Here is a 21,700-nt window from a genome sequence, read left to right as displayed (position 1 = left end):
TACCCTTGAAGGGACGCCACGATAATCTTGGCCGGGGCGCCAATATCGTTAAAACTGGCCCTGCTTCTACAATACTGCGGTGTACTATCTACCTCGTTATCATTCGTGTGCATTCGTGATCATTAACATGCAACTTAAATATGTCGATTACTCTAACTTATTTTTTTCTTTTTGATATTACACTATTGTTTTATACAACAACATGATACAACTACTCCAAATCAAAAGTAATAAATGAGAATAACATCTTTCTCATTTTATTCAAATTCACTTCAACTAATGAGTTGCCTCCCTCGTTGAAGTTATTTAAATTTTAGCTTATTCTGCATAACAGTGTAAGATCTGATATTGAAGCTTTAACATTCAGAAACATGATTCAAATTCGTTCTGTAGTAATTTATGGTACATCTTTTTTATTTTTGATGTTACTCTTTTTACTGTACATACTTGGAGCTGCTCGTTATGTTACGGATTTTGAAGAAAATACTTGCGACATGACATATATGTTTGAATATCCACAGTATGTGGTAGGTAAACATAATATGAAATTTTTTGTAATTAAAAATATTAATAAATATTATCTTATTTTATTTTAACTCTCTTCGTAGTTAGATTCCTCTCAATTGTTATACGAACTGTACTAATTATATAACACCGTTTGAAAATGATTATATCCGGAACAAATCAATAATTTGAACTGTCATAAATATTATTAAAAAAAACACCATTAATAATATCTTCATTGACAATAATAGTAATTGGTTTCGGAAATGAACAAAAATTGTGTACACTTTATACACTAAACTTAATTCAAAATAATTTACTAATTTTTTTGTTACTGTTAATTGATTAACTTGAACTTAAGAAAATAGTTAAAAAACCACTAATTATAATTATCTATATCATTATTCATACTTTTATGTTATAAAGATTGTGACTTTACTACTTGTATTGTACTATGCATTCATATAATTTATAAAATTTATTATTAATATTAGAGAGTATCCTTGGATAATGAAATAGAAGAACAATATCCTAGATATGGATTATATGCGTATGGAGAAGGTTTTATTACAGAAAAACTTAGACGAATGTATTTCACTGGAATACCGATACTTTTCATTCCAGGAAATGCTGGATCTCATGAACAAGGTTTTTTATAATTCATTTGTAGTATCATTTGTATCTTAGATGTAACTTATTTTTAATATATCTTTTTTTTAGTTAGGTCTCTTGCATCTGTGAGTTTAAGAAAGAGTTTAAAAGATAGGACTCCATTTCATTTTGACTATTTCACCGTGTCATTAGGAAAAGATTATTCTGGCTTATATGGAGGTATAAATTATAGCAGGCATATATTTTGAGTAGTTTAAGTATTTGTTAATTATATTAAGTAATAATTTCTTTACAATAGATTTAATAACATTTGAGTATTAATTATTAATTTATTTATTAATCCAAGGTGTACTAATGGAAGAAACTTTGTATGTTTCGTATTGTATACAAAAAATTTTAAGTTTGTACAAATCCAACATAGAGAATATTGTACTTATTGGACATTCAGTAGTAAGTATAGAGATAGTGTTCCTATTATAATGATGACATTAAGATGTACTCTGTCCTTTTAGGGAGGTATTATAGCTAAAGGTTCTGTCTTATTAACACCAAATATAAATGCTAGTGTTGCAAGTATTATTCTTACTTTGGCTACTCCTCATACACCTTCGTTAGTACTAGATAGTACTTTTGCTAGTTATTATTATAACTTGGAAAGACGTTTAAGTCAAATTAAGGATGCTGGAACAACTATGATATCAATAGGAGGTGGACCACGAGATACACTGGTGACCTCAACACAAATTGTAGACTCTACATCTGATATTAATATCCTTTCTACCAGTATACCAGATGTCTGGAAATCTACAGATCATTTAAGTATACTCTGGTGCAAACAATTAGTGTTCTCTATTGTGCGTTTATTATTTGACTCTGTTAGTATTTCTCAAAAGTCTCCTAAAATTTCTTCCAAAATTGATGAGAGAATGCAGGCTTTATCGTATCATCTTTATCATGTAAGAAACTATATTAACTAAGAAACTATATTATATATTAGATATATGTGTTATACAATAGCAATACAATATTCCTAACATTATTAATTTTACAGCGTTCTTCTGGAAAGAGATTATATCATCACAAAGAGATAGTAGAATTTGAACCTGGTGGTGAGTGGATAGAAGATATTCGAAGACATTATACATGGAATAATAAAAATTTATCTAAAAGGACATCCCCTATTTATCTCATGATTAGATTTAATGGACAAAAAGATCATTTAACTATTGACACTGTGAACTTAGAATCGAAAGATTGGTTGTTTGCATGCACAGCATCTATCATACAAGAACAATCCAGAGTTTGGTAATAATCCTTGTTTTCTCTTTTTTTTTTGTAAAATATTCAAGCCATTGTGTTGTTATTACAATATTCTTTCACAATTAACTGTGTTTATTAGTAACTGGGGCTGGAACTTGACGAATAGAACGAGAATGTTGCCAGATCCTTTACACCGTTTAAGAAAAACTGTTGACTTAAATCTACAGGAAATAAAGTATCCTGGTGTAACACATATTATAGTAAGAATTACTCCAGATAATTTTGAAAAGTATGTTGCAGTAAACATCGATATGTATTCTTACGATACAAGACTTATACCCATTATGGGCAGTGTACCTCTGTTGAACAATTTTTATGTAAAACAGCAAGCAAAAAAATCTGATATTGGACATATCAGATATTATATTACTTTTGATAATCCTATAAATGCTATAACAGTTGAACTTAAAGCATCTGAATGTATAGATCCAAAATATCAAACAGTTGTTGAACTATCTGAACCATGGAGTATTGGCATTACGCAAATTCAGTTTTTTACAGATGTGTAAGTATATTGCGGGATACAAATTTTAAAGTTACAAAATGCTAAATAAAATGATTAATATTTTAGGGATAATGGTCCAAAAACAATGAAACTTCAAACCAAATATAAATATTCCGACGTTTTTCCAAGTTTAAGGATAACTTTTGATCCTGTATGTTCCTATACAATTACCATTCATGAAAGTGGTATCATAGATAAAATTTCTATTATCGTAAGAGATCGCTGGTATCTTCTATATACAACGATTGTTAGTTTACTTTTAATATTTTTATCGATACGAATCGATCACAATCATGAACAAATACCAATACTACTGGTGACAATATTTTTATCATATTATTATGGCCTAATGTTCGAATGTTTAATTGCTTTGGCAATTCTTTGTGTATTTGCCATTGGACTATGCTGTACCATTATATTTCTTGGTTCAGTAGCACACAGTATTGCTGTTAGGTAAAAATATTTAATTATATACCTGAACTATATTAATTAAAATGGGATTAATCAATTTTTTATTAGGTTTCTAGCACGCGCAATAGCCTTTTCAACAACATGGTCAGATTGGCTACTTGGAGGATTAAATCAGTTGCCACTTATTACCGCTATTCTTGTTTTATCTTTAATTCCTGCAACTTGTGGAGCTTTAGCTATGTTAATTTCAGTTTTTCTATACTTTTTAAATTTAACAAGAATATATGAAGACTATTTGGAAGAATTGTTAATGGCTTCATTACAACATTTTAACTGGATGGGACGATTTAAAAGTATAAAAGACCCTAAAGAACATGAAAATACAAGACAAAAAATATTCAATCATCTTATTCTGTTTTTTCTTTGGTGTTTTACTGCTATTCCAGCTATACCATCTGTACTTGTTTGGGCGAAGAATTTCAGGTTTGTATTCATTTGTACATTAAAAATTCTAATTATTAATAATAAAATTCATGTTATTTTAGCGTGAAGAATGTCGGTATAATTATTCAAGATTATTAACAACTTGTTTTCACATTGTCATTCTAATTTGTTGAGAACAGAAATACGTGCTTGATTATTTATCATATTAGATTTGTTTTATATTTGTTTCAGTTATGATATGAGACTTTCTACTGAAGATCCTTTATTATATCAAAGCTGGATAGTTTTAGTAGCATGCAGTACATCCGGATGGTTACAAATTCCTCCTAATTATCTTGGAATTCGATCACGAGTATTGGCTAGCGCATTATATTTCTTAGGTTGGATTGTACTTTTAATGGGAGCTGCAACGCGCCCAACCTTTTATCAATATTATATCCCACCTATCGTCGCTGGAATTACTAGTCTGATTACATTAAATTTCATTATTCCATCAAATATAGCTCACTGAAGACAAATTTATTAAACAAATCTCAAACACATGAAGCCTATGTATATTGCATATTGATGTTGTGTTTATACATTGTGTATAATACATGTTGTTTGTACAAGAATAATTGATTTTTGAAAAATGAAACTAGACGTAACAAGAAATAAGATTGTATGATAGGTGTACTAACACAAGTAAACATTTTAAAACATCTAAATTAAGTTATACTTTCTTTATCACAAATTAATATTATCATTTTCTAAATGAGAATAATTGTATAAAGAATTAAAAATTCTTTTGTATATACAAAAAAAGAAATATACAAGAATAATATATATGACACACTTTATTTATTATTTATGAGAAAGAAAGATATACAATTGTAGCATATATGACACATATCACCTAATAACCTATTTAAGGGTACTGTGCTGTTTTTTTACCTTTAATACATAGACATTTAAGATTTAAGAGAACGCTTATAAAGTAAATTTTTTTATTTACTTAATATTCTTAATAAACTTTATGATAATAATGAATTGAATACACTAACTTAAAGTAACAAAAGTTTGACTTGAATTTTATACAAATGCATTATCTATTTACTATTCATAATGTAATGATACGTATTTTTGTGTAATTTAATAGGACCCAGAAATAATCATAAGATAGCTATTTATCATACAAATATGGCAGTAATCTAACTATATATATTAATAATGTAATGCCCACTCATTTTCTTGAAGGAACGTGTCTACTACTTCTTTCATTGCTAAGTTAGGGATCAGCTGATCTTGAGTTAAGCGTACTCTAGTAACTGGGTCAAAGTGTCCTACCCTTTGCAAATGTTCTTCAATGTCTTTCCGTTCATATGTAATTCCACTTGGTGTAATTACAGGTTCTTGCAAAATCTCAAAACTGATTTTTCCACATAAATAATCGGGTACTTCTCTCTTCTACTCAATGCATTCATAGAAATCACAAATTTAACAATTATTTTTATTTATATCTGATTAAATAATTTAATATGAATTAAAAAATATAAACTCACCCTTCTTCTTTCATCAACTTTTGCAAACAAATCATTAAGGCGAGCCATACATGTATCTCTTTTTTCTTCTATATCTTCCTTTTGTCTTGTAAATTCTCCAGATATTGTTTCTCCTTCAGTTTTATCACTTGTATCTTTTGTTGTTTCCTGTTCTTTCAAAGCAGCTAAGCTTCGTTCGGCATCTTCTACTATCAATTGATTCAAGTATGATTGTAGTTCAATATCTTGGGCAATTCTTTGTTCTTCCCTTAATTGAAATCGACGTTTCCGTGCTTGTCTTAAAATACTGGTCATATCATCTCCATAATTTAGTTTTTGCTCCTTTGCCAAATCCACAGCTATGCCGTTGTTTGAAGTCAGTAATCACATGAAGGACAAGTTTCAGATTCGTAAAAACCATGAATACCATAAAAAAGAATATTCACAAAATATTTCCATATAGCTACATTCTAATAATATTGCTATTGTAGAATAATATAAAACAAAAAGCAATTTTTAACAATAGAATGTAAACTATTTTTAAAAAACAATAAACTTACATAAATTCGGTGCACTATGAAACTAATTATATTAGTATGCATGTAATGTAGTTCCCACCCCTCTTCAGAAAATATAATAAATTATTGTGATTTTCAATTTGTAATATTTATTTTAGTAGTATCATTAATATTAGATTCACGACATACAAAAAATATATTAAACAAAATTGTTAATAAAATGTACAATCATTTTATAAAAATAATGAGACAATGATGAATCACTTGTCAACAACTAAATTCCCTCAAAACAACTAGATTACATTAGATGTTTTTCAGTGTCTGGATCTATTTTGATCTATGTTTGACTTTAACTGTTAAATCAATTAAATACTCTAAATGACATTTGTTTGTATAAGAACAAGAACAAAATGATCATATATTGAAAGATTGCATTTTCTAGCAAAATGCAAGAAAGAGAAAATGTATTTGTATTCACTAAAACTATTTTATTACACATTGTATATGAATTCTGGTTAAAAAATGTCATATTACAATATCTGAATGAGACAAAGTCGATAAATAAAGTTTGCTTCACTAGTAATTTCATAGGAGATACAAATAATTATAATGATAATACTTTAGAACTCAAATAGCATATTAAATTGTTTAAAAAAGGTTTTATTTATCTAATTGATGGAATTATAAATGTTATAATAGTTATAATTGTATAAATGTGGTGATCTCCTTGATGAAGTATAGAGCAACTGTCAGATGGCCAAGAAGAATTAAAGATTGATTGTTATTTCCTACAAATTGTTTATCAGTGATCAGTTTGTTTAGAGAGTCAAACCTTGGTCAAAACTCATGAAACTTGAACCTCTATAGCATTACAATTTGGTTTATTCCCTTCCACTCATCTGTGGAAATCTTTACAGATCGAAATGTAATCTAACTTTATTATTTAACTCAAATTATTTGTCATACATTTAGGTGCATTATTTTACCTTTGCAACTTGAATTTAAAGTTGCCTGACCTCTGTAAGTTAAACTTTTATTATCCATGTTTCTAGTAGTTGAAACTTACATATTAGCCATTGGAATGTTCTACAAACTTTCATACAAAGATGTAAGAAATATTGAAGAAAATGTATTCTCAGCATTAGTTCCAATTAACACATTAACGTAGAATAAAATTTTTGAAATAATAACGAGTAATAACCTAACATGATTTATGATTATGTTTATATGTATGTACTCGTTACATATTATATTATGTATGTATTAGGAGTGTGCAAGTCCGACCCGAGTATCGGGCCCCGCTCGATCGATCGGGCTAAGATAAGGTCGAGCGTGCTCGAGCGGGTCCTCGAGACATGCGAAGTCTCGAGCGGCCTGGGCGTGTCGGGCGGCCCGGGCCCGATAAGACTCGAGCTGCTCAACTGCCTCGCCCGGCTCGTAACTCTCAACATTTTAAATTATTTTATTAAAACAAAAAAAATTAAACCATCAATAAATTAATGTTACTAATAATTAAATATGAAAGAGATTTTCAAAAGCTACATAAAATAATTTTTTGAAAAAAAATTTAACCGACTTCGAAAAAGGTGCAGTGAAAAGCATGAAATAATTTCTATTTAAACTTCATTGTTATTCACCGTCGTTTGATGAATTTGGTTAAACCATTCAATATCATTATATTAAATGCAATGCACATTTTTCGGAGGCGGCGCAGATGTAAAAAATTTTTAATTCCGGTTTGGGTTAGCTTTTAGTAGAGGCGGCAATATTGAATGCTATCAATGTATACATGTTTATTGTCTATGTGGAATTAATAGTTAATGTATATAGTATGTACACGGAAATATATATTTGGTTCCGGGGAGTGGGGCGATTTGAAACAATTTTTTCTTAGCGAGAATGGTGTTCGAGGCTTCGTTAAGGAGATATTCCAGAAACAAAAACCCCCGACCAATTAGAGCGTGAGCCGATGCTACCGCAGGCGCTCCACCGGCATACTCACGCTCTAATTGGTCGGGGGTTTTTGTTTCTGGAATATCTCCTTAACGAAGCCTCGAACACCATTCTCGCTAAGGAAAAATAGTTTCAAATCAGCCCCCCAAAACACCCCATTCAAGAACATCCAACATTTTTGGGACACCCTGTATTGTTGCAAATGGGATTATTAGGAATACATGTGAAAGGATTGATTGCGTTTGGTAAATTCCTTATTGAGCTACACCAGAGCATAGCAATTTTGCACCAACAATGGTTTCAAACAATGGAAGTGTCCATACATTTTTGCAAATGGGAACATCACGAATTCATCTATCATGAAATGCGGAAAATTCCATCTCGATCGGTTAATTCCGTGCCGAGTTTCAGTAAAGAAAAGGAATTTTGCAATAGTAATAGTTATAAACAATTAAAAAATTCATAAATTTTTGGAAATGTGATCATCGCGAAAACCTGTACGGCAGCAAAATGTAAGGGATTTCATCGATTTCAGGCCAAACATCCGTGGAATAGTACGCTCTTTGCGATATAAATGCAAAAAGTGATATAAAGTGGTAAAAAACAAACTAAGGACAAATGTTTTGTTATGGGACCAAATGGCAAATGCTCTTCTAGATGCAAGAAGTTTCAATCTGATTGGTCCATCCGTCTCGGAGTAAGAAGCAAGACAAAATTTTTCTGTTTTTTAAAAAAAACGGCTAAAAAATTACAAATCACAAAATGTTTCTTTTACGCGACCAACTGGAAGAAATATTCGACAAGATGCAAGAGGTTTCACTCCGATTCCTCAAGCCATTTCGACGTAATCGGCAAGCATACCTAAAAATCACGGTTTTTTGGTAAAAAGACGGGTAAAAAATGACAAATCGCAAAAAGTCGTGATAATGGGACCATCGGGGGGGCATGCACTACAAGATGCAACAGGATTCATTCCGATTGGTCAAGCCATCTCGGCGTAATCGGTGAACAGACATTAGAAAAAAAAAATATACATGTCGAATTGAGTAACCTCCTCCTTTTCGAAGTCGGTTAAAAATGATACATAACACTTGCATACAAAGTAATTGTAACGACTTCAAAATATTGCATAATCTGAAACAACTTAAAAAATGAAAGAACTTTTTATTCATTCTAATAACTTTACACTTTACACCACAACTCAATCGCCTTAACGACATTCATCGAGTATCGGCAGCAACTCATCCGAACTACAATCTTTTACGAACTCGTCCGAACGAGTTACGAGTTACGAGCCTGGCGAGGCAGTCGAGCAGCTCGAGACTTCGCATGACTTCGGGGACCCGCTCAAGCCCGCTCGACCTTATCTTAGCCCGACTCGAGCCCGAATGTCGGGCGGCCCACACATGCCTAGTATGTATACATATGCAATTTGTAATTTATTTCCAAGAATTGAATATTTCTTTGTTTGTTGAGCTCTTATAAGTAAAAAAATATTAATCCTTAACGAAGCCGGTACGAAGTCTCAATATGACAAATTTTCTTTAATTAATTCTCTCTTATTAAAAACTTTGATAAAACTAAATCTCCATAGCTCAAAGATATTAGCTCTTCCCTTGAGGTTCAAGTCACGGAGGTTGGACTGTATATGCTTTTAATTAGATCCATTTTAGGAGATGGCATAGTAAAAATTCATGAACACCATTACTAAAATCCAGCCTAGTGTATTAACTAGATACACAGTATGGAAAAATAACATTCTTTGCATATATTGCCTAAACGTTGAGTAAACGTTACAATATTTCTGACATTCATTCACTTGTTTAAAGAAAGAAAGTTTACTAGCACCAAAGCTTAGCACAAAACATGCAGAAGAAATATTTTAGAAAAGATCAGGATTGATCCAAACACTGTTATATTTTAATATCCTATGCAGGGATTGAAATAAGAGTAGAATTTCGGAATAAAAATGTAGGTGTGTACCTCTTTGTAAATGTTTAACAGCTTCATCAAAGAGTTCCAATTCCAGAAGTGCAAGACCCAAAAAAAAATGACCTTTTACCAAACATGGATCAATATCAAGAGCACGTCTGCAGTCTTGACAGGATGATTCCCATCGTTTCAATTTTAAATGACACAACGCCCGGTTCGTAAAGTATAACGCTTGGGATGGATTTTTAATCTGCAGGAATGAGATGCAGTGTCGTAACTTGCCTGCATAGATTCGTAGTGACACTCACAATTGCTTTGGTGTAGCAGTACGCAGCATCCTCGTATTTGTGCAGATTGAAAAGACGATTTCCTTGCTCCTTTAACTCTTTGTCGGAGTGGTTGGCGGTTGTGTACATCTTACTCATCTTGACAACAAATTTACTGTTGCGGTGATTACTTTCCTACATACAGTTAGTGTAATAAGTATTCGTACAGGAACCTATTCAAAATAAAACTTCACATATTTATTTCATTAATACATTTTAGGGAAAGAAATAATTACCCAACATTCCTACATATTTTTAGAGTAGATTTTGCGTAAATCAAAGTTTATTATTTTTAATGTTAATCTCTTATTTCTATTCTTATTAGTTTCTATTTTAAATTGGTTGCTGTACGAATACTTCTTACACTGACTGTAGGAATTTTCGTGAATTGACGCACTTATTTCTTCTCGCAGGAAAAAATCGGTTAAATCGTTAAAAAATCAACCAATAAAATGGTATCATATAACCTTAAATAAATATATATTCCACTTTCCTTATACACTTTGCACTCATTGACCAAATTTGGACTAAAGTGAGACAAGGAAGTACATAAACAAAGCTGAAGGAAGCTGCGTTTGGGGTAAAGCTGCGTCCTCAAGAAATGTTTCGAACAAAAATATTTTGATAAATATTCAGTGCGTAATATTTTCTAATTTTCATCTAAATCTTCGTATGCTACACAATTTCATATAATTGAGTTTTAATTAAAAAAAATTATTTTCCGTTTTCTTACATATATTTTTCTACCAAAAACTACAGTTGGCAGTATGTAAGACAGAATTTTATTTTATATACAGGGTGTCCCAAAAATGTTGTAACACATTGAAAGAACTTTTTCCTTAGCGAAAATGTTGTCCGAGGCTTCGTTGAAGAGATATTAACGGAAAACACTGACCAATCAGAGCACAAGTATGCCGGTGGAGCGGCAGCGGTAGCGTATGAGCGCTCGACTCAAGCGTAGCCTACGCTTAACCGGCATACTCGCGCTCTGATTGGTCAGGGTTTTCGCTTAGTATCTCCTCAACGAAGCCCGGACAACATTTTCGCTAAGGAAAAAGTTGTTTCAAATCACCTCCCAAACCACCCTTTCAAGGTGTTACAACATTTTTGGGATACCCTGTATAACGAGTTATAATTTGTCACGTCCATACAAAAATAATACATACCAATTTATTAATACTGTTAGTAAATATATAATTCAGTCAACGATTAAAAAATATAGGTATATTTTTACATATCACATACTATAAGTATTACGTAAAAAATAAATACATTCTATTTCCATCAGTGAAAGTAGTATTCATAGTATTAAAAAGGAGTGTGCACTAAGAGAATCATAAAACTGTAAGTACATTAGACATATATATATAGACATATGTAATTTTGTGTGTAAATAATTTAAAAGGTTATTTAAAAACATTTAGCATTCATATGATATATATATATAAAGTGATTAAATTATTCTGGTAACTTAATTAGAGAAGTTGCCTATTTGTATAGATTGCATTTGCATCTAGTGAATTTATTACTTCTTCATTAAAATTCAATATATGCTATATACATATAGATATATTTTTTTAATGAGGAAGAAATGAGGACATGAGCATGCTATATAGTTTAGATTATTTCTTTTTTATTCTCTATATTTATTCAAAACGCCTATTTTAGCTCTATTTATTTATTTTCTAAAATAAATACAATTTTGTATTGCCTTATACTTCATACAAGTTATAAATATATATACAATAAGTTATTCACGTATGTAGTTAATTTATTCCAAAGCTGGCAACATTAGTTTAATTAAAGTTAAATAACTTTAAGAGTGTGTAATGCAAGAACTTGTTGTATTTCAATTTAAGTCTGAATATATGATCTGATTATTTTGTTAATGAACACGATTGTTCTTTATCAATTTTTGATATACTATATACAGATATAGGCTTTTTCAAAATAGGATGAACTGCGTACTCTACAGTAAGTCCCATTCTGTGCTTGCAGAACTCCATCATTTTTTTTGCAATTAATTTATTATTTCCATGTACTTCTGAATGTTCCATGTAATCATTGAACTGAAAAAATAATAAAAAGTAGTGGTAATAGGTAAAAAATTTGTAAATTTATATTCAGCATACAGAAATGACTATATTACCACAAATACATAGATAGTCTCAATAACTCTAGTAATTTTGTGGGGGTATGTGTAAGTTTGTTGAAAGTTAGTTTTCAATGAAAATTGTTACCTTCATCCATTTACATTCAGAAATTTCTCTATTACATTTTTTAATGTCAAAATTAGTAGGAGACAAATAGAAAACTATATATATATCAGAACAACCAAATACAAAATCATGGGCGTGTCTGAAACCTATTAAACATTTAAAAGTAGTTTGAATACCAGTTTCCTCTAAAACCTCTCTTTTCACAGCTACCTCTAAATCTTCGCCTATAATAACAAAAAACTATTATCATATGATAATAAATTTTTTAATCAATGATAAAATTATCTACCTGGTTCTACATAACCACCTGGCAATTTCCAGAATGGTACTTTCTTTGTATATTTTTCTTTAATAACTAAAAGCTCGTTAGTTTTCTCATTATATACAAATGCTCCAACACCTAAATTTGTATGTGCATAATGTGGTACATTGCATTCTTCATCAGTAACTAACCACCGATACAGTGTAACGTATTCTTCTCGTGCATGGTGGAATTTAAATCCTTCCTTTACAAGTATCGGTACCCATTCAGTATGTGGTAAATAAACATGAAACCATATTGTGCGTTTCTTGTCTTTTATCCACTCTTGTAAAGAAACTGTAATAAATTCATACTTAAAATTCAAGCGCTAACTCTTAAATAATAATTTTTGTACTGAATTTTGTTAAATGTTATGAGAAAGTTAATATTTAAACATTGTTAAAAAAGAAAGCATTTTCCAAATTTTTGATATAAGTATTATGTTACCCACCTGTAAGACGTTTAGCAAACACATCAGGGGTGCAAGATTCTTCATTTGAATCGACAGTTACGCCGTTGTAATGGTCGTCGTGTCCTTTAAACCTTACCAAAGCCATAGAAACGGAAGTTTGAGTACAATGTGTTGTGTAATAAAATACTGGGAAAAAACTTGACCGCGGTTTAGAAACAAATTGTTTTCGGCTTAGTATCGTGGCAACGTGACAAACTTTGGACGTTACAGTACTATGCATTGGAACAGCTACGAATCTATACAAATAACCCACATTTTTGCAAATTTTTCGATTAAATGTTTCACCGTAAATAGTTTTCCGATCTTGTCTTGGAATGATGGATAAACACTGCTGGAAGTCCTTACGTAACACGAATCTAAATTCATTTATAACGATATCTCCGATATTAATTAAAACACATTGCGACATTCTAACCTTATGCTGTCATTATAAAATGGTTATCGATAAATAAATAGTATGTTATGTGATTTATAGTGTAACAGTTTTTTGTATACATAATTAATTAATACTACTCAGAATATGTTCGACATATATATTAAATATTGTATATTTATGTAGCGACACAATTATTATATCGTGTTGGATCGTGAAAAATATTTTGAAAATCTGACGAATTATTTCTAACATATTACAGACTAAATATTTTGTTACACAACTTGTACATTAATGTAAACATAGTTAAAAATGACATCATTTTTATTATAAGATGAAACTTGTTATATTAGGTAGATTGGAAAGTAATGTCGTTTCTTTTACATTAAATTCTAATAGATTTTTAATAAATTTTTATTTTTAATCAGTTATACAATCGCCATCGTTATCAACAGCCTTTTGTCATCTATTGTGTAAATTTTCATTGCCAGATCGATAAAAATCAACGAGTTGAGTGATAAACAAGTATTTAAAAACGACGTTACTTTCTAGTCCAACTAATATTACATAACTTGATGTTATTATACATCAAATTAAATATACATAAATTTATGCTTGCACATTACACAATAATACAAGGTAATAAAAACATGTGCAATTCAATTCATATAGGTCCTTGATTTGACAAATTATGTAGCAGATGGTTAAATATAAATGTGTTTTAAACATTTTAACTCTGTAATATCTAGATTCTCTGTACAACATCATAAAAAACATAATTTAGTCCAAAAATCTTTTTATTACTTTAGATTAATAGTTGTAATTTATTGTTTTATTGAATATGACCCACATAATATAAAATCGAAACGTTTAAAATACATACATTTACATTTAAACTGATGCTTGTTTCAAAATAATTTGTCTTTTATTGAATTTATAAGTTAGGGCCAATTTATCCATTAATAATTAGTGAAACTACATTTTATACCTATTATAGTACATAATACTGTATCTGTGAAATTAAAGAGGGAAGGATTCATGCCAATTTTTGAATATAATTAATTCTTCATTACAGTAAGTATTATCAAAACTTGTGGCACAAGCATTGTTAATAATTGAGTGATTTAAAAAAGATGTTCAATTCATTCATGATGCACATTGACTTATTTGGTAGTTGTAGTATTAACTTAATGATGTTATGTTTCTTCTTATTTGATCATAGCTTCATGCTGTCTCATATTGGAATTAGTAAGCACATGTTCTTTTTATATTCATAGTGAATACTGCGACTACTAATACTGCGTTCTTTAAAAAGAATGATTACAAAAGGTAGTTTAAGATATTAGGATGAAAATGTGTTGAGATATTGGAATTTGGAGCCATAGCTAAAAAGAGAAAAAAAACAGAGGTCTTCTTGTCAACGTTAACTCTTCATTCAATTCAATTCACTCAGCTTTCAATTATTTTCTTATAATATTTTATCGTTAATAGTGTTATATAATATATAAATTGTATAAGTGCATAATATAACAGCTGTATACGTTTTATAAACTCGTAATACACGGGGTGTCAGAATTAGTGTAAGAACCGGAAATGAGGGGTAGCTGAGACGTTTCTGAACCACAATTTCCTTTACAAAAATGTCGGATGGTGCTTCGTTTTTTAATTATTAACGAAAAACCACCGACCAATCTTCGGTTTGTAACGGTTCTTACACTAATCCTGGGACACCCTGTATACAGTGTCCCAAAAATGTAACACCTTGAAAGGGGTGGTTTAGGAGGTGATGTAAAACAACTTTTTCCTTAGCGAAAATGTTGTCCGAAGCTTCGTTAAGAACATATTAACGAAAAACACTGACCAATCAGAGCGTGCGTAGCGAAGACTATGCGCTAAGCGGCCGCGCTCATACGCTACCGCGGGCGCTCCACCAGTATACTCGCGCTCTGATTGGTCTGTGTTTTCCGTTAATATCTCCTCAACGAAGCCTCGGACAATATTTTCGCTAAGGAAAAAGTTGTTTCAGATCACCTCCCGAACCACCCCTTTTAAGGTGTTACAACATTTTTGGGACACCCTGTAGAGCTAACTCAACAGCTAATAGCTTGACTGCTACGGCGTACGCGTTAGTAGATAAAGATAGATACGGTACAGCGTACCGTACATTTCCATGTATGTCTCTCCTATTTTATCTATAATACCTATATGGTCAAACTTGAAATAATTAGAGGTCACAATCTTGTTTTCTATTCCAAAATGACTCCATGTCGTCGTATACCTTAATACTAGGAACATTGTAATGAAGAGCCTCGCAAATTCGGCAGTAATGCCTCGAAATGCTACCGAAATAACCATGCTCGTTAATTACTTTGAAATATCTACGCCATTCGTGATATTCCAAGTATTTATCATCGTGACGATTAAGATACTGGAGATAGTTCGCCAAAGCGGACGGATTAGCGAAATCGTTAACATGAAGAAACGATTTAGGCGGTAATAAATGCTCGCAATCCTCCTTTGGCGCACCCATTATTATCGGAACCGCCGATTTGTGATAACCGTGCCAGAATACTTTTTCCGTCAAGTATTCTTTACAGTTTGAGTTTTCAAAAGCTAGATAAAATTTGTATTCGTTTAAAGCGGGACAATCCTTATCGAAATGACCCGGACACGCGGCTGTATTACCGTTGAGACATTTTCCATATATATCCAGATCTTTTCCTAAAAACGACTTGAGCTCCTTTACGTAGTCCCATCTGCCGTTCGTACCGCCACAATTGCTGGCCATTACGGTAGCAACTTTAGTTTTTGATTTTTTAATATAATTCTTCGGGAAATCTGCGTCCTGAGAATTTATGTACGATCTGGTAATCGTTCGTCCGTAAGGTACCGGAACGTCGCTGTCCATTCGATAGGTCATCGACCAATTAAAGAAACCATTATAGTTCGACAGTTTTTGTCTTCCGTAGAGGAAAGTATGCATCGGTGATTCATCGGTTAAAAAGATCCATCTTTGATCCAGTCGACGTCTCGCTGGCAATTCTGACACGTCTTTTGTCAGGTGTAAGTGAAACACGACCGCGTCTGCAGTGTCTAAATCTGTCGATTGGTACGTTAATACACAGTCTTGTACTGAACAATTTTCCCAAGGTGAGAATCTAAAAATTGAGGTATCTATAAGTTGAGGTCACCATATTCAATACATTCAATTCATCATATTCAAGTTCGAAGCTAATTTAATTGATAATTTAATTCGCGTTGATATTGTTAAATAAATAATCATTTTCTTTTATTTTATATACAGTGACGCTTTGCCTTGTAGGTAAAGACATTTGTCTAAACTGTTAATTAGAAAACACCTCCGAAATCAATGTTTCAAAAAGGCAGTCCTGTTATTCGTACCTAATATACGAAGTATTTGTTTTTCTTTTTAAACAGTCGAGTATAAACAAATATTAACATCACTGATTAAAGTTCAAATAATGTAATGTAAATACTTATTAAGTTAAACTTGGATACTCGTATTATTTCTGAATATTTCTTTCATGTTATGTAATTCATCTGTTTTGGCGTTTCAATCAAATGAGATTGAAAAGCTTCTTCATTCCTCTTTTTTTTAAAGTTAGAACCCTCTAAATTCTATTTTGTCTTGAGTTCTATAAAGGTATAATGCGTCACTGTATAATATAATGTGTCATTAATAATGTGTTATTAACTCATTGTTTGTAAATCGTTTGATGTGCCTGCGTTCCAAGAACTTTCCATGCTTCCAAATTAAAATCAAATAAGGGCCCTTTTTCGTATTAATTTTCGGTGGTGGAGAATGACCCTCGCTAGACACGAGCCACTTTCCGAGCAATGTCATCTTACGAATCTAGTACGAATAAAGACGTGTATTAATGATTGTTATTAGTACCAAGCGGAAACCTACGAGGGGACCCTACAATTGGACAGATCAAAATCAATTGGTCGCTCAAAGCCACTTTCTTGCTTGCGAATTATATCTTTCGCCGCATCACCGCCTTCCTTTTTGAGAGTTAGATAGTGGTGATATACCTTTGCACGAAAGAGTGAGGTATACATCGTGAGGATACAGATAAATCATAGATATAATTAGAATTATGATAAAATTAGTGTCTTATATTCAATTTCCATATACCATCTGATACCGTTAAAGGACTATTATCGTTCACGCGAAAAAAAAAGATTTCTCTTTAAGAATTTTTATTTTACATAGCAAATAATTGTGGAATGTCAATGTTTTTATATACAGGGTGTCCAAAAATGTTGTAACACCTTGAAAAGGATGGTTCGGGAGGTGATTTGAAACAACTTTTTCCTTAGCAAAAATGTTGTCCGAGGTTTCGTTAAGGAGATATTAAGCGAAAGCCCCGATCAATCAGAGCGCGAGTATGCCGGTGGAGCTTAGGCTACGCGAAAGGCGGCTGCGCTTATACGCTACCGCGGCCGCTCCAACGGTATACGCGCGCCCTGATTGGTCGGGGTTTTTTGTTAATATCTGCTTAACAAAGCCTCGGACAACATTTTCGCTAAGGAAACCCCTTTCAAGGTGTTACAACATTTTTAGGACACCCTGTATATTGTTGACATAACTATAAACATAATTTATATCCTAACTTATTCGTGCTATCTCATATATAGATTAGATAGCACTATCTAACCTAAAATAGTTAAGAGTAGAGCTACGAAAAAAAATATAATGTATAGTGCGAACATGAAAACGCGATTATTTTACGCAGTGACCGGTCAACAAAGTGTTAACATACTTAATGAATAGAAATTCACGTAAAGAATTAGAAATAATCATTGAAAGAAAGATGGAATTGAGAGAAATTTAAATCTCAACCTTCCAATGGTAAAGTAGTCGCTTACTGATTCTTTCATGGAGTTTAAATTCAATATCCGTTGAAGCGTTACTTTTGACTAGATGTAAAAAATAGGCATTTAAACGAAATGCTATATAGAACGTTATCAACTTCTATTTCATCCTTCTATATTTTACAAAATTATTTGCTATCATTATATTCATCTATACCTTATTGGGAAGAACGTAAAGTTTGGTGATATCGTCTTATTAACAATAAAACCAAGGAACTCGAGTAATTTTATTTTCGTGGTATTATTAACCCACTTAGTATTATTTTAATAAAATGAATTTACGTAATAAAAGAATCTTCAGAACAAGAATATGCACGTTCAAACATGTTTCGACTCAGATATTTATCTTCATTTTTAAAAGAAATATTTCAATTTATAAATATACCTTCTGAAATGAATATTTTTCAAAGTATCTTTGAGCGATACATAAAACAATTATATTAAAAGGGTTACAAACAGAGGAATATAACATTTCCCGTCAAGTTTCACGGCAACTGCACACGAACGTACCTGGTCGTCGTTAAAAAAACGTTTCTTCATCGATTTCATCGACACTTGTAGGGTTTGCTTTCGATCCTCCGTCCGTATTGCGAACGTTTTCTCGTCATTTTTTTTGTCAGCAATGTATACAGAAATAATAAAAAAGGCACATAAGATCGTAGAAACAGTGCATAGGAACAGGAGAAGTCGTACGTATCGCGGAATTCTGAACATCGTACTTTCGAGTTACTTCTGCGACGGTAGGGAGCGGTAACCGAAGCATATCGGTACTTGGTCTTGACTGAGTTTCTGTTCTTCGTGAAGCTGTTTTTCCATTTTGATACTAACATCTATTAACGTGCCAATTGATTTCTACGTGTCGATTGATTTTCTAGCGATACGCGCCGTTCACAAGGTCCGTGTTATCAATTGTAAACGAGCGATTGAGTTGTAACACGACCCGCAATTCCTTTGATCGCGGATTACATCGGCACGCAAATTTTAACAGAGTGTGATATTTTCTTCGATAATCAATTCATTTGGAATAGCGGCTCTTAACCCTTTCGAGCTCACAGCACGAATCAGTGTCGAGCAAGATATAATACATTATTTTTCATTTCATGTAGGTAAACCGCACGATTAGCTCTGAAAGATTAAAACGTACCGATTTATAATTTAATTAATCAGTTAATCAGAAGGTATTAATCACTTTCCTGTGCGGTACAGTTTAGAACATTAATGACAAATAAATTGGCAATTGGCATGTTTACCAATTGTGATACACGATATGTTTTTACTAGCGAATATTTATAGTAAATTTTTTATTTTATTTTTGGTGTTCATTTGTTTTGTACCGAACACTTCCACGACTGTACATTACACAGATCAACGAACGCTCGTAGCCGTTCCAGTCCGTGGCATACACCGCTAGAAGCAGGACACTTTTTCACTTTTCCAATTGACAACTTTTTATGAATATTGTTTATGAACGATGTAAAACGCAATCAAATAACAACATGAATGATTATTATGCACAACGCTCATGTACCAAGTATTCATACTATTTGCTTTTTTAATTTAAATTAAACCTTTCCGGTCTTTTAATTCTTTCTTTATGTATATTTTCTTTCCTTTCCTAACGTTGTGTACTGTTTTAATTTTAGGATTATTAAATATTATATTATTCGAGAAAGGATTGCGAAACAGTTTCAAATAATAACAATAATTTTGTGTTGTATTTTAGTATCAAATATCGTATGAAATTAATATTGTAAAATATGAGATGAAAGTCCGGACTATTAAAACAAATTTTGGTTTCATGGAATTTATGGACGGATTCAGACGTTCAATATAAAAAAGAAAAGTATTCAAGTTTGACTCGCGTATAACTTGAAAGATTTAAAAATGTTCGAATATTTTTACGAAGTTTTCCTGATGAAAATAAGTCAGAATAGAACCTTACATAGATTATTTGTAATTATATTGTAATCCACGTCGATTTGTTTATTGATCATTTTTTTTTTTAATGAATTCATGCTGAATATAATCAACACTCAGACTTTTTTCTTATCTTTCTATTTTATACGTACAATTTTCATTGATCAAAGTGAGTGATAATATTCGTTTGTAATTTTAAATTAAAAAATTACTAATTTACCTTCCGTGACTGACACATTTTTTGCGGTATTTTTTGTCCTTATTAGTAATATTTCTCTGGAACAAGCATGATATACTTAACAAAATTTGGCTTGATAGAGATTTTGCTAAGACAATCTTCCATACAAGTCATTATTATAATTTTTTTTTAAATAGAGGCTGTACGTTCTATTGTCTGCAAGGTTATTGTTATACCACGGGATTTACCAACTTTTCGTGATGTACAGTAATCTCTGTTTCAAAATCTGAATACACAAGCGTATCTAAAGTATACCCAATTTTACAAAGACTAAGACACGCCAATTCGATTGCGTTTAGACGAACAAAATTGTTCAAACGACGAGTGGCTTTTAAATAATAACAAACTTTCACCACTACAAATATTCTGTAAAGGATAGATACAGTAAGACCCCGCTTAACGCGGGGGATACGTTCCAATAAGTTCCAGCGCTAAACGAAACAGCGTTAAACGAGGTCATCTTAAAATAATGGCGATAAGTGAAACAGAGCAAAGAATTAAAAAATTGATCAGTTCTTTTCTTTTGTTTCATTTTATAACATTTATTATTAAATTTTTTTGATCGCATCAATTACGGACTTATTTATTGCTAATGTTGGAGCGTTTTATTACGATTTATTTGTAGAACGGACTCTATGTAGTTCGTCGGCACGTTCGACTCGAAGAAACCGATAACGTTTCAATGTTTATAATACGGATATACGGCGCCCGGGCCCCAATTAGGGAGTCGGCTTCGAACCACGGTCGTGACCGGTCGAGGAAATATACCGCGTATTAAAAGACAGTAATTTTTGTCTCGACTACGGGACTTCGTAATTCGACAATAGTAAAACAATCAGACGTTTCGGACGACGGCAGGATATCTCCTTGTGCGGGAGTTTCCATCGGAACTCAGTTTCCGCAACACAGTGATTCCTGGTAATCTGGATATCTTCCCGCACAGGAGACTCCAACGGAACACTAGTCCGTGTCATCGTGATTCTTGCGAATCACATATATCATCTGGACGTCTTCTCGCGCAGAAGACTCCAACGGAACACTATTCCGTACCATCGTGATCGATTTACAATCTGGGAATTATTTCCTAAAAAATCCGGTGTCACGCGATTAATCGCTGACGGGCTCCCGACCTTCGTGTACACGAAAAAATCATCAAAGTCACACGCGACACGCTTACATTAACAATTCAAATATTGTAAATTCAATAATTTAAATCAAGGGTTTTTTATGCCTTCG

The 21,700-nt window shown here is 32.0% G+C and overlaps 4 protein-coding genes across 9 annotated transcripts; 1 reads left to right on the top strand and 3 right to left on the bottom strand.

Annotated features, from left to right (window-relative positions):
* The first annotated feature begins 54 nt into the window (after positions 1 to 54).
* LOC128888006 (GPI inositol-deacylase) lies at positions 55 to 4,626 on the top strand. 2 transcript variants are annotated; one of them, XM_054144583.1, is made up of 10 exons: positions 55 to 527; positions 999 to 1,152; positions 1,225 to 1,335; positions 1,463 to 1,566; positions 1,629 to 2,072; positions 2,168 to 2,421; positions 2,516 to 2,941; positions 3,008 to 3,394; positions 3,461 to 3,835; positions 4,028 to 4,626. In XM_054144583.1, exons 1-10 carry the CDS (start codon positions 372 to 374, stop codon positions 4,305 to 4,307), a joined length of 2,691 nt encoding a protein of 896 aa, XP_054000558.1. In that variant the 5' UTR covers positions 55 to 371; the 3' UTR covers positions 4,308 to 4,626. The 2 variants fall into 2 exon arrangements, with proteins under 2 accessions (XP_054000558.1, XP_054000559.1); XM_054144584.1 differs by lacking the exon at positions 55 to 527 and having other exon boundaries at positions 1,015 to 1,152; positions 1,229 to 1,335.
* Positions 4,615 to 10,579, bottom strand: LOC128888061 (E3 ubiquitin-protein ligase CHIP). 5 transcript variants are annotated; one of them, XM_054144683.1, is made up of 5 exons: positions 10,443 to 10,579; positions 10,028 to 10,144; positions 9,771 to 9,969; positions 5,338 to 5,675; positions 4,615 to 5,242 (listed from the first exon to the last, which is right to left on the bottom strand). In XM_054144683.1, the coding sequence occupies exons 2-5, from the start codon at positions 10,142 to 10,144 to the stop codon at positions 5,000 to 5,002; spliced, it is 897 nt and encodes a 298-aa protein (XP_054000658.1). In that variant the 5' UTR covers positions 10,443 to 10,579; the 3' UTR covers positions 4,615 to 4,999. The 5 variants fall into 5 exon arrangements, with proteins under 5 accessions (XP_054000658.1, XP_054000657.1, XP_054000655.1 ...); XM_054144682.1 differs by having other exon boundaries at positions 10,028 to 10,180; positions 10,410 to 10,566; XM_054144680.1 differs by having other exon boundaries at positions 10,028 to 10,218; positions 10,410 to 10,552.
* Positions 10,580 to 11,697: 1,118 nt separating this feature from the next.
* LOC128888047 (uncharacterized) lies at positions 11,698 to 14,500 on the bottom strand. The gene is made up of 4 exons (XM_054144662.1): positions 13,017 to 14,500; positions 12,554 to 12,862; positions 12,286 to 12,488; positions 11,698 to 12,114 (listed from the first exon to the last, which is right to left on the bottom strand). The coding sequence occupies exons 1-4, from the start codon at positions 13,444 to 13,446 to the stop codon at positions 11,923 to 11,925; spliced, it is 1,134 nt and encodes a 377-aa protein (XP_054000637.1). The 5' UTR covers positions 13,447 to 14,500; the 3' UTR covers positions 11,698 to 11,922.
* Positions 14,501 to 15,578: 1,078 nt separating this feature from the next.
* LOC128888042 (alpha-(1,3)-fucosyltransferase fut-5-like) lies at positions 15,579 to 19,228 on the bottom strand. The gene is made up of 3 exons (XM_054144650.1): positions 18,820 to 19,228; positions 17,127 to 17,284; positions 15,579 to 16,568 (listed from the first exon to the last, which is right to left on the bottom strand). The coding sequence occupies exons 1-3, from the start codon at positions 19,021 to 19,023 to the stop codon at positions 15,635 to 15,637; spliced, it is 1,296 nt and encodes a 431-aa protein (XP_054000625.1). The 5' UTR covers positions 19,024 to 19,228; the 3' UTR covers positions 15,579 to 15,634.
* Between the last annotated feature and the right edge of the window lie 2,472 nt (positions 19,229 to 21,700).

Source organism: Hylaeus anthracinus, unplaced genomic scaffold (genome assembly GCF_026225885.1).
Source record: "Hylaeus anthracinus isolate JK02 unplaced genomic scaffold, UHH_iyHylAnth1.0_haploid 11989, whole genome shotgun sequence".
Taxonomy (NCBI): Eukaryota; Metazoa; Arthropoda; class Insecta; order Hymenoptera; family Colletidae; genus Hylaeus; species Hylaeus anthracinus.
This window is presented reverse-complemented; position numbering and strand designations above follow the sequence as displayed.

Bases quoted from the DNA above. Each gene is read 5' to 3' on its own strand.
- LOC128888061 (XM_054144683.1), bottom strand. From the start codon at position 10,144: ATGAGTAAGATGTACACAACCGCCAACCACTCCGACAAAGAGTTAAAG. The intron at 5,676-9,770 runs GTACACACCTAC...ACAACGGCATAG, and splicing joins TGTTAAACATTTACAAAGAG to CTGTGGATTTGGCAAAGGAG. The intron at 5,243-5,337 runs GTGAGTTTATAT...TGCATTGAGTAG, and splicing joins AAGTTGATGAAAGAAGAAGG to AAGAGAGAAGTACCCGATTA.
- LOC128888006 (XM_054144583.1), top strand. From the start codon at position 372: ATGATTCAAATTCGTTCTGTAGTAATTTATGGTACATCTTTTTTATTT. The intron at 1,153-1,224 runs GTTTTTTATAAT...TCTTTTTTTTAG, and splicing joins TGCTGGATCTCATGAACAAG to TTAGGTCTCTTGCATCTGTG. The intron at 2,073-2,167 runs GTAAGAAACTAT...TTAATTTTACAG, and splicing joins TATCGTATCATCTTTATCAT to CGTTCTTCTGGAAAGAGATT.
- LOC128888047 (XM_054144662.1), bottom strand. From the start codon at position 13,446: ATGTCGCAATGTGTTTTAATTAATATCGGAGATATCGTTATAAATGAA. The intron at 12,863-13,016 runs GTGGGTAACATA...AATTTATTACAG, and splicing joins GTTTGCTAAACGTCTTACAG to TTTCTTTACAAGAGTGGATA. The intron at 12,489-12,553 runs GTAGATAATTTT...TTGTTATTATAG, and splicing joins AGGTGGTTATGTAGAACCAG to GCGAAGATTTAGAGGTAGCT.
- LOC128888042 (XM_054144650.1), bottom strand. From the start codon at position 19,023: ATGTTCAGAATTCCGCGATACGTACGACTTCTCCTGTTCCTATGCACT. The intron at 17,285-18,819 runs GTACGTTCGTGT...TATTCGTACTAG, and splicing joins GTTTTTTTAACGACGACCAG to ATTCGTAAGATGACATTGCT. The intron at 16,569-17,126 runs GTTAATAACACA...CTCAATTTTTAG, and splicing joins AAACGATTTACAAACAATGA to ATTCTCACCTTGGGAAAATT.